The sequence below is a fragment of the Hyperolius riggenbachi genome, chromosome 1 (genome assembly GCF_040937935.1).
Source record: "Hyperolius riggenbachi isolate aHypRig1 chromosome 1, aHypRig1.pri, whole genome shotgun sequence".
Lineage (NCBI taxonomy): Eukaryota > Metazoa > Chordata > Amphibia > Anura > Hyperoliidae > Hyperolius > Hyperolius riggenbachi.
The window spans coordinates 77,044,632-77,057,235 of record NC_090646.1 but is presented as its reverse complement, the minus strand read 5'-3'; the positions used below and the strand labels follow the sequence as shown (position 1 = coordinate 77,057,235).

General features: G+C 43.9%; 1 protein-coding gene across 1 annotated transcript in view; it reads right to left on the bottom strand.

Moving 5' to 3' along the window:
- POLR1A (RNA polymerase I subunit A) overlaps nt 1-12,604 on the bottom strand; it is a 190,202-nt gene that overhangs the window by 175,640 nt on the left and 1,958 nt on the right. The window contains exons 2-5 of the mRNA XM_068275444.1: nt 10,649-10,853; nt 8,016-8,165; nt 6,543-6,650; nt 4,023-4,108 (exon numbers count right to left, since the gene is read on the bottom strand). Coding sequence (XP_068131545.1) covers nt 4,023-4,108; nt 6,543-6,650; nt 8,016-8,165; nt 10,649-10,853 — 549 coding nt within the window. The remainder of the gene's footprint in view (nt 1-4,022; nt 4,109-6,542; nt 6,651-8,015; nt 8,166-10,648; nt 10,854-12,604) is intronic.

The window sequence follows — 12,604 nt, the reverse complement described above, 5'->3', positions numbered from 1 at the left end:
GGTGTGAAAAGGGCCTCAGAATTCTGGTTAACTGAATTCTGGATAACGGGGTTTTACCGTATATAGGCCCATATGCAATTCAGTTTTTCTCCTTAGTTTTCTCCTAGGTTATATTTTTAAACTTGTCAATAAAATGCCTTTTAAGCCACAAGAAAGCAAATAAATACTCAAAATAATTTTGATAGTACGTTTTGACCTACTTATTGGTACTTATTTAGTTGAAAAGTGCTGGAAAGTTATTTTAAATTGAAAATGAACAAATGATCTCCTAGGAGAAAACTCAGGTGAAAAAGTGAATTGCATATGGGCTATAGAGTATTGTTGGCATGGTTACAAGTAAGAGAAGTTTGGCTTGTCGACGGGTTTTGGACTTTCTTTGCTGTTGCGTCACCCTTCGAGCAGAAAGGGCAACTCAAAGTGTAAAAGGAGCCTCAAGAAACCAGGAAAAAATACAAAAAAAAAACATCCTGGCCTTACAGGATGTATAAATCCACTTTTGCACTTCGTTATACAGTAATAAACCTCTTTTACATCAAGTTAAGACTGTCCTTTGTCTTAAGTTGTCTATAATTATATTATTTCAACATTAAAGAACAAGTGACACCCATGCTAACCTAGAAATAAAAATAAAGAAAGAAATAAAGAAATTAAAAAAAAAAAAAAAAAAAAAATCACATATATACCTGTATACCCAATTATTGATGATCTGCAGAATCACCGATAATACAGATATATTGCTAACCTCTGGACACCTTTGGCATGTGAGTGTTTGGTGCAACAGTAGTACTTTGAGTAATGCACCTGCTGAGCAGGTGATAATAGACAGTAAAGAGACACTGCTCTGAGAGCACAGGAACCTTCCAGCAGCCTGAGACTCCTCAAGGGGTGGAGTCAGGCTGAAGATAGGGAAGACCAGAGAGTGAGTGACACCAGAAGGTGGATGTCACTATCTGGTCTGGAGACTATCTCTTAATAGGAGAGATAGCTCTCGAGGTCGGGCTCGCCAGGTCAGCAACACACTGACAGATAAGTACAAAGACAGAAGACTGATTCGGTATCCAGGGCAAGCAGGGTCTGGCAACGTAATATCAGATATGCGAGGTACGGAATCAGAAGACAGAGGAGTAGTCAGAAAAGCAATAAGTCATAACAGATATCAAACAATGCCTAATCTGGGTGCGAGGTCCGTGGTCTCAGCACTCTGGAACTAGTCTGAAGAATAACACAGATGATAATAAAGTTCCCTAGTCTGGGTGCGAGGTCCGTGGTCTCAGCACCCTGGAACTAGTCTGGAGTATAACACAAATGATAGTACAGTTCCCTAAGCTGGGTGTGAGGTCCTTGGTCTCTACACCCTGGAACTAACTTGAGCAAAAACAGAATAACAATTCAAGTAATCTGGCTAAGTGTGAATTCCCAGGTCCACCTGGTTCAAACACACTGTTGGATCTGACTGAGGTCTGAGTGCTTCCACGTAGTGATCGCAACGGCAGACAACTTGCAACTGGCCAGCAGAAACTATATATAGAGTAGTGCTCTCCAGCACCACCCCTAATTGCTCAACCAATAGTATCCTGCTCTGGAGTCAGCTGATCGGCGTGGTCAGCTGACTCTCCCTGCCTAGTATAAGAATTCTGCCTCTCAGTGCGCGCGCGTATTTCCAAACCTGTGTGCACTAACAGAACCAGCCACACCAGACGCACGCTGCCGCGTGCAAACCGCCGCGCTGGACTCGGAACCAGCCGCCTGACTGTTGTTGCATGCAGCGGCTTTTCCGCGTTCCGCCCTGCCACTAGACACACGCTTCCGCGTGCAAACTGCCGCGCTGGACGCAGAATCAGCCGCCTCCTCAGTAGCACACGCGGCGGCTTTTCCGCGATCTCTTACACTATCTAGGACTATTTCGGCTACGAGTTATTAACTTCTATACATTTTTTTGGCAAATTGGTTATCTGAATTTTAGAATGTATGAATTTCAATGTGTCATCAAGTTGCCAGTAAGGATGCCTAGGACAGCCTGGTTGTAGTTTGAAACAGGTGTGCACAGACTAGGAGGTCTTTTGTTGGTCTGAGGGATCATTGTATGTTTGTGGGTTTTCAGCTCAATTCTTAATCTACCTAATTTTGATATTATATTTTAGCATATATATTTTAATATATTAAAGTAGTTCTAGCTTTAATCAGCTGAGGCGCAAGAGTCTTTTTTTATGAATATGCTGAGAATTCTGATGGGCTAAGGAACACTGACCCATTTCTCTTTGCAGCCTAATTCACAATGCAAATCAATTTGTCTAGCACAGCGCTGCAATCTAGACAGTTTCCATCTTGGTTACCTTTGAATGAAGCTAATCCTGACATTTCCTACCTTACTCTTTTTTTTTTTCCCTCCTCTCGCTAATTGTGCATTCCTTACCCGCACTCCTCCCAGAGTGTTCGAACACTCCCACTGAGGTCTATACTAGGAAGTGTCTTATGTCATTAGAAGGAGGAGGAAATAAAGGGAAGAGGAGAATTATAGATAAAAAGACCCCCAGCATGCAACTGTTTGGCAAAGGCAATTAAAGGCCCAGTGCGGCTAAGGTATGTGATAACTCCAAACCATAACAGCAGAAATCGTTTTGAAAGTTTTGAATGCAGGATTAGCATCTTTATCACTTAATACACTCAGACCAGTTGCAGTTAAAATTTGATTTTTATGGTGACAATCCTGCTTTAATACAAAGTTTATGGTAAGTATACAGTGTGGGGTATAGTAGTGTTTTTTAGCTAGGTCTCTTTATCAGTGACTCAAGCAACCAGAAACAACACATATCCAGCATCAGCCAAGTCTCTGTTGGTGCCAGGCAATGGAGAGCTTACTGTACTTGGAGTATGGTTGCATTCAGGCTGTCCAAGCAAGGGTAATGAAGGAGCATGAACAGGTAGGAGACTTAAGGAGGCGGACTCTGCCAAAGGCTTAAAATCTAAAGGGAGAGGAAGTGACACGAAAGGTAGGGGACCAGAGTTTAGCTGGAATTAAAATGCAGCCAATCGCAGTGTTTGTAATGCGTATTGTCGCCCAATGGCAGAGGACCGTGACATATTGCAGATGAGAATGGCTATGGCCTTGCTCAGATGTGACTTCATGGGGGAATGATGGCAGTGCCTGTCCACTGCTGGTACCAAACGACAACAAATAGTCCTGCTAGCAGTTGCCGCTTATATAGAGTGTGGTAGTAGGTGTCTGGTCTTTAGATACAGTCATAGGAGTGTGGGGGGGAACCGGGGGCGTGGGGTTTGGCATATATAGGTGTTGGCCGTGCAGAAGAGTAGTGTTGTCCGCTACCTCTCATCAGTGGTGCAATTATAGTCATAGCTCCATAGGTAACAGTTCTAATTATTTCAATGAGGGGTAACTGTTAACCCGACTCTGGGAGAAGTAACGCTTTATTGAGTTAAAGCAGACCTGAACTCAGAACTTCCTCTCTGCTCCAAAAGGTAAGCAACAGCATAATAACCTTTACAGAAAATAATTTCTTTGTTACAGCCAATAGAAATCCTGCCATAAATCTACAGTGTCTACTTCCTGCTTTCATGGAAGCAGACATAGGGTTAGTATTCTGTGTTTACAGATTAGCTGCTCAGCTGAGGCAGCCAGCTGACAAAACAGAGATAAAATTGCAGTTGTGATTAGTCACAGATGAGGAAGAACTAGACAGGCTAAAACAGGCATGGGCAGACTTGGCCCTCCAGCTGTTAAGGAACTACAAATCCCACAATGCATTTGCCTTTATGAGTCATGACTGTGGCTGTCAGACTCCTGCAATGCATTGTGGGACTTGTAGTTCCTCAACAGCTGGAGGGCCAAGTTTGCCCATGCCTGGGCTAAAATCTCTAAATACATACAGGGTGCATTTCTCTATGTTCTCCTTCTGCCCTGTGCAAAAGTTCAGGTCCACTTTAAGTACCCTATGTAAATTAGTTATTCTCTATTGTGTTGGAGCAATTAACATTCTGATAGAACATGCAGTCTGATCTCTTACTTGCAGTTTGGACATTTCTTCGATGCCATCTGGGTTTTCCAGAAATTTCCAATCAGTTTGTTCCGCATAACACAGATACTCTTCACCTGAGGATGAAGCACACTGCAAGAAATCAGGATACAGAGAAACCTATGTGTGCATGAAGAAGCACAGTTTATATTAAGACTATGCAAATACTTAAAGAGGATCTGTAACGTCAAAACGTCCCCTGGGAATACTCATCTCGGGAGGGGGAAGCCTCCGGATCCTAATGAGGCTTCGCACGCCGTCCTCGGTCCCTCAGGGGTCTCGCTGCAGCCCTCCGTACAGCGGCGACGTAAATATTTACCTTCCCGGCTCCTGCGCAGGCGCTCTGGTGGCTGTCGGCTCCGAAGTAGGCGGAAATACCCGATCGCCGTCGGGTCTGCTCTACTGCGCAGGCGCAAGTCTCCAGCGATCGGGTATTTCCGTCTATTTCCGTGCCGAAAGCAGCCACAGCGCCCCCGCTGGAGCCTGCAAAGGTAAATATTGATCTGACAGTCGGGTCTGTCGCCGGCTGTTCGGAGGGCTGCAGCGAGACCCCCGTGGGACGCAGGACGGCGTGGGAAGCCTCATTAGGATCCCGAGGCTTCCCCCACCAGAGGTGAGTACCCCCCAGGGGATGTTTCTGATGTTACAGAGTCTCTTCGAAGGGAACCTAAACTGAGAAGGAGATGGATTTTTCCTTTTAAAATAATACCAGTTGCCTGACTCTCCTGCTGGCCCTGTGTCTCTAATACTTTTAGCCACAGCCCCTCAACAAGCATGCAGATCAGGTGCTCTGACTGAAGTCAGACTGGATTAGCTGCATGCTTGTTTCAGGTGTGTGATTCAGCCACTACTGCAGCCAAAGAGATCAGCAGGACTGACAGGCAACTGGTATTGTTTAAAAGGAAACATCCATATCCCTCTCATGGTAGGTTCTGAGGAACTGTCACGAAAATCTTAAAATTTAAAACTCATACAAATAAGAAGTACATTTCTTCCAGAGTAAAATGAGCCATAAATGACTCTTCTCCTATGTTGCTGTCACTTACAGTAGGTAGGAGAAATCTGACATTACCGACATGTTTTGGGTTAGTCCATCTGTTCATGGGGGATTCTCAGATTGGCCTTTATTCTTTATAAAGACATTCCCTGAAAAAGAATGATGCTGGACAGCCTCCCTGCTCACCGAATGCTATTTTGGCAGTTGGACAGAGCAACTGCCATTCACTAAGGGCCCGTTCACACTGCACGCGTTTCCAGCCGCGTTTTGGAAACGCGTGCAGGTGGCCAAAACGCACGACATCAGACATTGCATAGAGTGCAATGTCTGATGTTCACACAGCATGCGTTCCGGACCTGTGCGGTCCGGGAACGCATGCTGCACGCAGATTTTACAAAAACGCGCGGCTGTCCCATTCACTTTTCAGTGATGGGATCAGCCACGCAACGCATACGAACGCGGACATGCGTGCGTTCGTACGCGTTGCGGTCCGCATGCGTTGCGGTCCGCATTTTGTAGTCTGAACGGGCCCTAAGTGCTTTTAAAAAGAAAGAAAACCCTAAGAACCCCCTATGAGAAGATGGGCTAAACCAAAATTTTTCGGTAATGTCAGATTTCTACTACCTACTGAAAGTGACAGCAACATAGGAGAAAAGTAATTTATGGCTCATTTAACTCCGGAAAAAAATAACTTAGTTGTATGTGTTAACATGTATTTTAAATTTTAAGATTTTCGCGACAGAGGTCCTGTAAAGCACACCTGTGGTGAGAAGGCTATGGAGGCTGACATATTTATTTCCTTTTAAACAATGCACATTACCTGGCGCTGTTGACTTTGAGGTGGCTCTGGCACTTATGCGGTAAGCTTGCTAGGCCCCACTGCCTTGCATTGCATTATCCTGCGGTAAAAACAGGATAACGCAGCGCAGGATTTCAGTATACAAAAGGGCCTTAAAGAGGAACTCCAGTGAAAATAATTTAATGAAAAATAAAGTGCTTAATTTTTACAATAATTATGTATAAATGATTTAGTTAGTGTTTGCCCATTGTAAAAGATTTCCTCTTCCTGATTTACATTCTGATATTTATCACATAGTGACATTTTTACTGCTGGCAGGTGATGTCAGTGGAAGTAGCTGCTGCTTGCTTTTTTGGCAGTTGGAAACAGTGGTTATTTCCCACAATGCAACAAGGCTCTAAACAGTGTGATGTCAGCACCATGGTCCTGACATCACACTGTGGGAGGGGTTTCACCACAATATCAGCCACACAGTGCCCCCTGATGATTTATTTGAGAAAAGGAAAAGATTTGTCATGGGAAAGGGGGTGTCAGCTACTGATTGGGATGAAATTCAATCCTTGGTGACGGTTTCTCTTAAAGTTTACCGTTCTTTAGTGAATACGTATATCCCTATAGGTGTGATAATTGCAGGAAAGAGCTGTACACCCCGTGCTGCTGAGTGGTAGGGCTGATAGAAGAACCTTAGGACAAATGAGAAGCACATCTCACTTACACAGGAGCTGTCTGGCTTCTTGGGGTACTTCTTCATTATCAGTCTGGTGTAAGTTGACAATTCTGCGTGAATCTCATTGCCGCTGGCTGCTGGAACGCCTTCTAAGTACTGCAAACCAAAAGAATGTAAAGGTTTTTAAATCATTAAGTTCAAACTAATAAGAAAATATCTAACATATTACAGCCCAACTCCAGAAGAAAGGTTTTCCGTGGCAGAACTTATTTATATGAATACCACTTCTTCAATTTGCCAGCATGGCTGTGGAGTCAGAGTTGGGAAGTCGGAGTAATTTTGGGTACCTGGAGTCGGAGGTTTCATAAACTGAGAAGTTGATCGATTCCAGAGCCCTGTTTGCCAGTGTCGGAGAAATCACTTCTAAACTACCCTTGCCTACAGCACTGACTCTATATGCACTGACGCTGCTACTGTATCTTAGTATGCTGTGATTGTTGTTTTTTTTTTAGGTCTTTTGGGATACTATCGAGCTTTTTATCTAGGAGAAAGGTGAGCATCTAGTATTTACTTCCATAATAAATAAAATAAATGACATTGTTCCTTCCAATCTTTCATTATAGTAATTTTGGCTGCTAGGAATAAAAAGGTTTTATTAGCTTGTTTTGCGACCTACTGAGGTCTTTTTCCTTGTACAAAACACCTCCTAGAGGTTCTCCATATCACTGTGTGTAGGAATGGATCGTGCCATATATTCAGTTACAGAAACGAGTTTTGGACATGTCCACCAAATATGAAATGTGTCATATTGTTAGGCAGCCCCAGAAATGGTCTGGACTCGTGGAGGGTTGAAAGTGAGCTATCCTGACTAGGATATTTATTTTTGTTATGATATTTATACAGCATGCTGAGTTTCAGTACCAGTGTGGGCCCTGTCGCACTGTCCAGTTGATGTTACCTTACATTAGGGATACGCTATGACCTGGATAAATTAAAGAGAATCTGTACTCTAAAATTCTTACAATAAAAAGCATACCATTCTATTCATTATGTTCTCCTGAGTCCCTCTGTGCTGTTTCTGCCACTCCCTGCTGCAATCCTGGCTTGTAATTGCCAGTTTTAGGCAGTGTTTACAAACAAAAGACATGGCTGCTAATCAGCTTGTGATAGGCTGAGAGGAGCTCAGTCTGTGACTCACACAGAGCCTGCAGGGGGCGTGGAGAGGGTGTGTATACCTTCTATCCTATCACAGGCAGAGCAGCACATTCCTGCCCGAGTGCCTGAGCCCGACAAAGCTGACAAAGGAAAGAAGATTAGATTAAATAACAGAGATAATACAGCCACTGTGCAACTAGGAAAGGCTGCAGTAAGACAGACCACATTAGAATAGGTATAGGAACTTATAGGATAGAAGAAATAAGGCTGAAAATTGTTACAGAGTCTCTTTAAAACCTTCACAGAAATACAGCAGTACAGACAGACAGTTATTATGTGGGCAGCACCGAGGTCCATGTTTCTCACCCGACTTAGGACGGCCTCCAGCTCATAGACCTCCTTGAGGGCACCGCGGTCCAGAAGCTTCAGCTGGTTGAGCAGCAGATGGATGACGGAACGCGGACAGGTCAGCAGATGGCAGTGAAAACAGGAGCCTCGCACCAGCAGGTATAATTTCTATAGAAAGCAAATAAAGTCACATTCATTTCTGGAAGTTATTTTTGCAGTTACTTTGAGGCCTGAAAACCCACTTCGCTAGCGCAATCACTGGTGTTTTGTAAACGAGTTCATGAGCGTTCTCCGGTGATTTTGGAAGCGATTTTAAAAAAAAGTGTACGCTTTTTGGCAGCGATTGTGATAGCAATTTGCGATTTTAATTCTGATTGGTCCTTTCAAATTATTATAATTTTTTTTTTACAGTTTGCACTAATTTAAAACTGCACACAAATCGTTATGTGTAGCAATTCATGAGCGGTTTGCCAGCGCTTCAATACGTTATATTGAAGCGCAAACGCTCTCAAAATTGCTGCATGTCCTGCGATTGTGATTTTGCTAATCGCTACTGTGGAATTTGTTACATTTACTTACATTGGCAGAGCGTTCAGGGAAATCGCTGGCGATTTAAAGCTCTCCCTTAACGCTTAAAAAAACGCTCTAGTGTGTTCCAGGCCTTAGTTTCTTTGCTTTAAGTGTAGACATTGCTGCAGCATGGATCTCCTTATACCTTTATGGTCTGCACTATGGGCTATATAATGCATTATCGTTTCCAAGTGTTTCATTGTTTACTTTGCACTCTTTGTTTGGATGCATTATCTGCTGTGTTTTGTTTCTGTCCTGTATGTATTTAGAAAGTTTAATCTCTCTAATTCCACCCCACTAATCACAAGTATAATTTAATCTCTCAGCTGTGTCAGCTCAGGGATCTATGCTGCCTTGGCAGAGCAGCTAATTGGTAAACACAGGTGGTCATCCCATTGCAGTTTGTGCTTTGTCATCATGTGCCTTCGTAAGAAAGTTGTCCCTACGCGGGTCGTGGTCTTTTCACAGCTCAATTTTTGGTGGCAGAGAGTACAGATGGCATTGCTCTCATCTGAGGCAGACACACACAAAAAATTTCCACACCGCTGAGCCCTGGGCTGATGGCACTTTGGTGGTGGCAGCCAACTGAGTGTTGAGTGGGGTGCCAGAATCAGAGCAGGAGGAGGAAGATATGTCACAGTTCCGTGCGGAAGCGGAGGAAGATGAAGTGTTCTGTGTTAAATAGTCAACTATGTCCTGACAATCTTGGGGATTGATGGCACGCGCCTTCTGAACACTGCATTTTGGTTCAGGGCCGCACAAAATCACAACAGCACGACCTCGAACAGACCTGCCGGGTGGCCTGCCTTCGCCACTGCCTGTTTTGCCCATATTGGGGGGGGGGGGGGTTAAGTGAAAGGTATGCACTGACTTGACTAATACAATGTGCAGTCACACAGGTGCAGTGAACAGGTATGCAGTGACGGGTATCAATACAATGTGCAGCTGTCACACACACACACACACACACACAGGTACCGTGAACAGGTGCGACTGACTGGTATATAGCACTGCCTGCGCTCACATAGTTAGGTACTGTAGGTGCGCTGAACAGGTGGGTATGCAGTGATTGGTATTACAAATGTGCAGCTGTCACACACACACACACTGAATGTGCTGGGCCTGGCAGTGGCACAGTAGGAATTACCAAGGGGCCCAAGGTCCAGCAGCTGCGACTGACTGACATGGCTGTATGTGCAACACAAGTGTCTGTGGGACACACATAAAAAAAAAAAAATAGATCACAAGAACAACGTTAACTCTCAAAAGAGCTGTTGAGGATGAGGAGTGCTTTTTAGCAAGAAGATCAGCAAGAAGGAGCAACCTAACAAGCCTAACACAAGAGCCTAACTAAGCTTTCCCTATGTCAGCAGGTTCTCTCCCTTCTCTAAATACTTCAGCCACACGAGTGAGTGAAAAGGCTGATGCTGCCTGCGTTTTATAAGGGGCGGGGCCTCCAGGAGGGAGTGTAGCCTGATTGGCTACCCTGTGTCTGCTGACTGTGATTTAGAGGGTCAAAGTTGACCCTAATGATGTAGTATAGGGGGCGGGTCGTACTCACATATAGTTCGAGGTTTTCAATCACAAAATTGAAAATCACTGGCGTCAGTGATTTTAGATGTGAACAATGCCTCAAGGATTACTGAAGTGAGAAGACTATGGAGGCGACCATATTTGTTTCTTGTTAAGCAATACCAGTTGCCTGGCAGCCCTGCTGATCTATTTGGCTGCAGTAGTGTCTAAATCACACCAGAAACAAGCATGCAGCTAATCCTGTCAGATCTGACAACAATGTCAGAAACACCTGATCTGCTGCATGCTTGTTCAGGGTGTATGGCTAAAAGTGTTAGGGGCAGAGGATCAGCAGAACTGCCAGGCAACTGGTATTGCTTAAAAGGAAATAAATATGGCAGCCTCCATATCCCTCTCGCTTCACGTTGTCCTATAAATAAGATCCTTGATGGTTTGCATTTTTAAACTTTTTAGAAAGTTGTTAAAAAGGTGTTTTTTGTTGTGTTTTTTTTTTTTACAGTTTTTAAAATTTGCTCTGAACAATTACTGTAACAGATCACTGTACCCACATCAAAGAGCAGCGGATTGTACACGGTTAGCGGCAGCTCAATGTGGCCGAAATGTCCCGGGCAGTTCTGGAAGTCCTGGGCGCAGGTGCTGCATACTTCCTTGTTGTCTGCGGGGCCCAGAGCCAAGTCATACAGGCCATTCAGCATGGGGTTGCCAACATTGTCCATGTACTGGGGGTTGGTTATGGCCTTCACACTCAGCTTCCTATAAAAAAAAAAAAAAAAAAAAAAAAAAAAAAAAAAAACACAAGATATCACTCAATGCAGAGAAGTTTAGAATGGAATCTCTACAATCGTGTCGCCTTCCCCTGGATCAACTGGTATACGTGCATGTTCAGGACAGCAATTTTTTTTGTGTCTCCTGGTTAAACTCCAGTTTCTTCACAGTAGAATTGAAGGACCTCATCTCCTACCCCCCCCCCCCCCTGATTACATGTATAACCTTGTGCTATGCTGTATAACTGTTTGCTACCTCTCTGTCTGTCACCCCTTGTTTACAATGTACAATGCTGCCCATAATTATTCATACACCTAGCAATATTTGATTTAAAGTTACTTTTATTCAACCAGCAAGTCATTTTTTGACTGAAAATGTCATATGTGTCTCCCAAGAGATAATAAGACAATGTACAAGAGGCATTATTGTGGAAAAACAAACATTTCTCAGCTTTTATTTACATTTGAGCAAAAAGTGTCCAGTCCAAAAGTATTCATACCCTTCTCAATAATCAATAGAAAAGCCTTTAATTTGCTATTACAGCAATCAAACGCTTCCTATAATTTTTGTCCATTCATCTTTAGCAATGAGCTCCAAATCTTTCAGGTCGGAGGGTCTTCTTGCGATCACCCTTATCTTTAGCTCCCTCCACAGATTCTCAAATGGATTCAAGTCAGGACTCGGTCTGGGCCACTCCAAAACGTTAATGTTGTTGTCTGCTAACCATTTCGTCACCACTTTTGCTGTGTGTTTGGGTCATTGTCATGCTGAAATTTCCTTTGGTGCCCAAGGCCAGGTTTCTCTGCAGACTGCCTGATGTGGTTGTTGAGAATCCTCATGTATTGGTTTTTTTCATGGTGTCGTTTACTGTGATTTAAGTCCCCTGGTCCGTTGGCTGAAAAACCACACCCAGAGCATTAGGTTCCCACCACCATGTTTGACAGTGGGGATGGTGTTCTTTGGGTTGAAGGCTTCTCCTTTTTACAACAAATGAAGGAAACATTATTGTGACCAAACAATTCAATTTTCGTTTCATCTGGCCATAACACAGGAGACCAGAGGTCTTCTTTGTCCAGAGGAGCATTTCATTTGCAAAGGCCAAGCACGCTTTTGTGTGCTATATCTGGATAAGTGGCGTCCTCCTTGGCCTGCATCCATGGAACCCAGCAGTGTGCAGTGTCCGTTGGATTGTCTGCCTTAAGACATTGCCACTGGCAGAGCCCAGATTCACCAGGATGGCCTTGGTGGTGATCCTTGGATTCTTTTTCACCTCTCTCACTATCCTCCTGGCCAGCACAGGTGTCACTGTTGGCTTCCGACCATGTCCTCTGAGATTTTCCACAGTGTGGAACATCTTGTATTTTTTTCAAATAATACTTTGCACTGTAGCCACTGGAACTTGAAAACATTTAGAAATGGCCTTCTAGCCCTTTCCCAACTTGTGAGCAGCCACAATGCGCAGCCGCAGGTCCTCACTGAGCTGCTTTGTCTTAACCATGACTGTCCACAAACCAACTGCAAAGAGCTGCTGTTTTTCACCAGTTTAGTTAATTAAACCAGCTGTTCCTAATTAATCAGGGTAATTAGGATACATTAGAACAGCTTGGACTATTTGGAATGATATAGAACTTTGGATTTTCCCACAGACTGTGCCAGTTTGTGAAGGGTATAAATAATTGCACTGTGGCTATAGCACGGTGCAATTGTTCCGCACCGCCCCACACAAAGTGTATATAGAC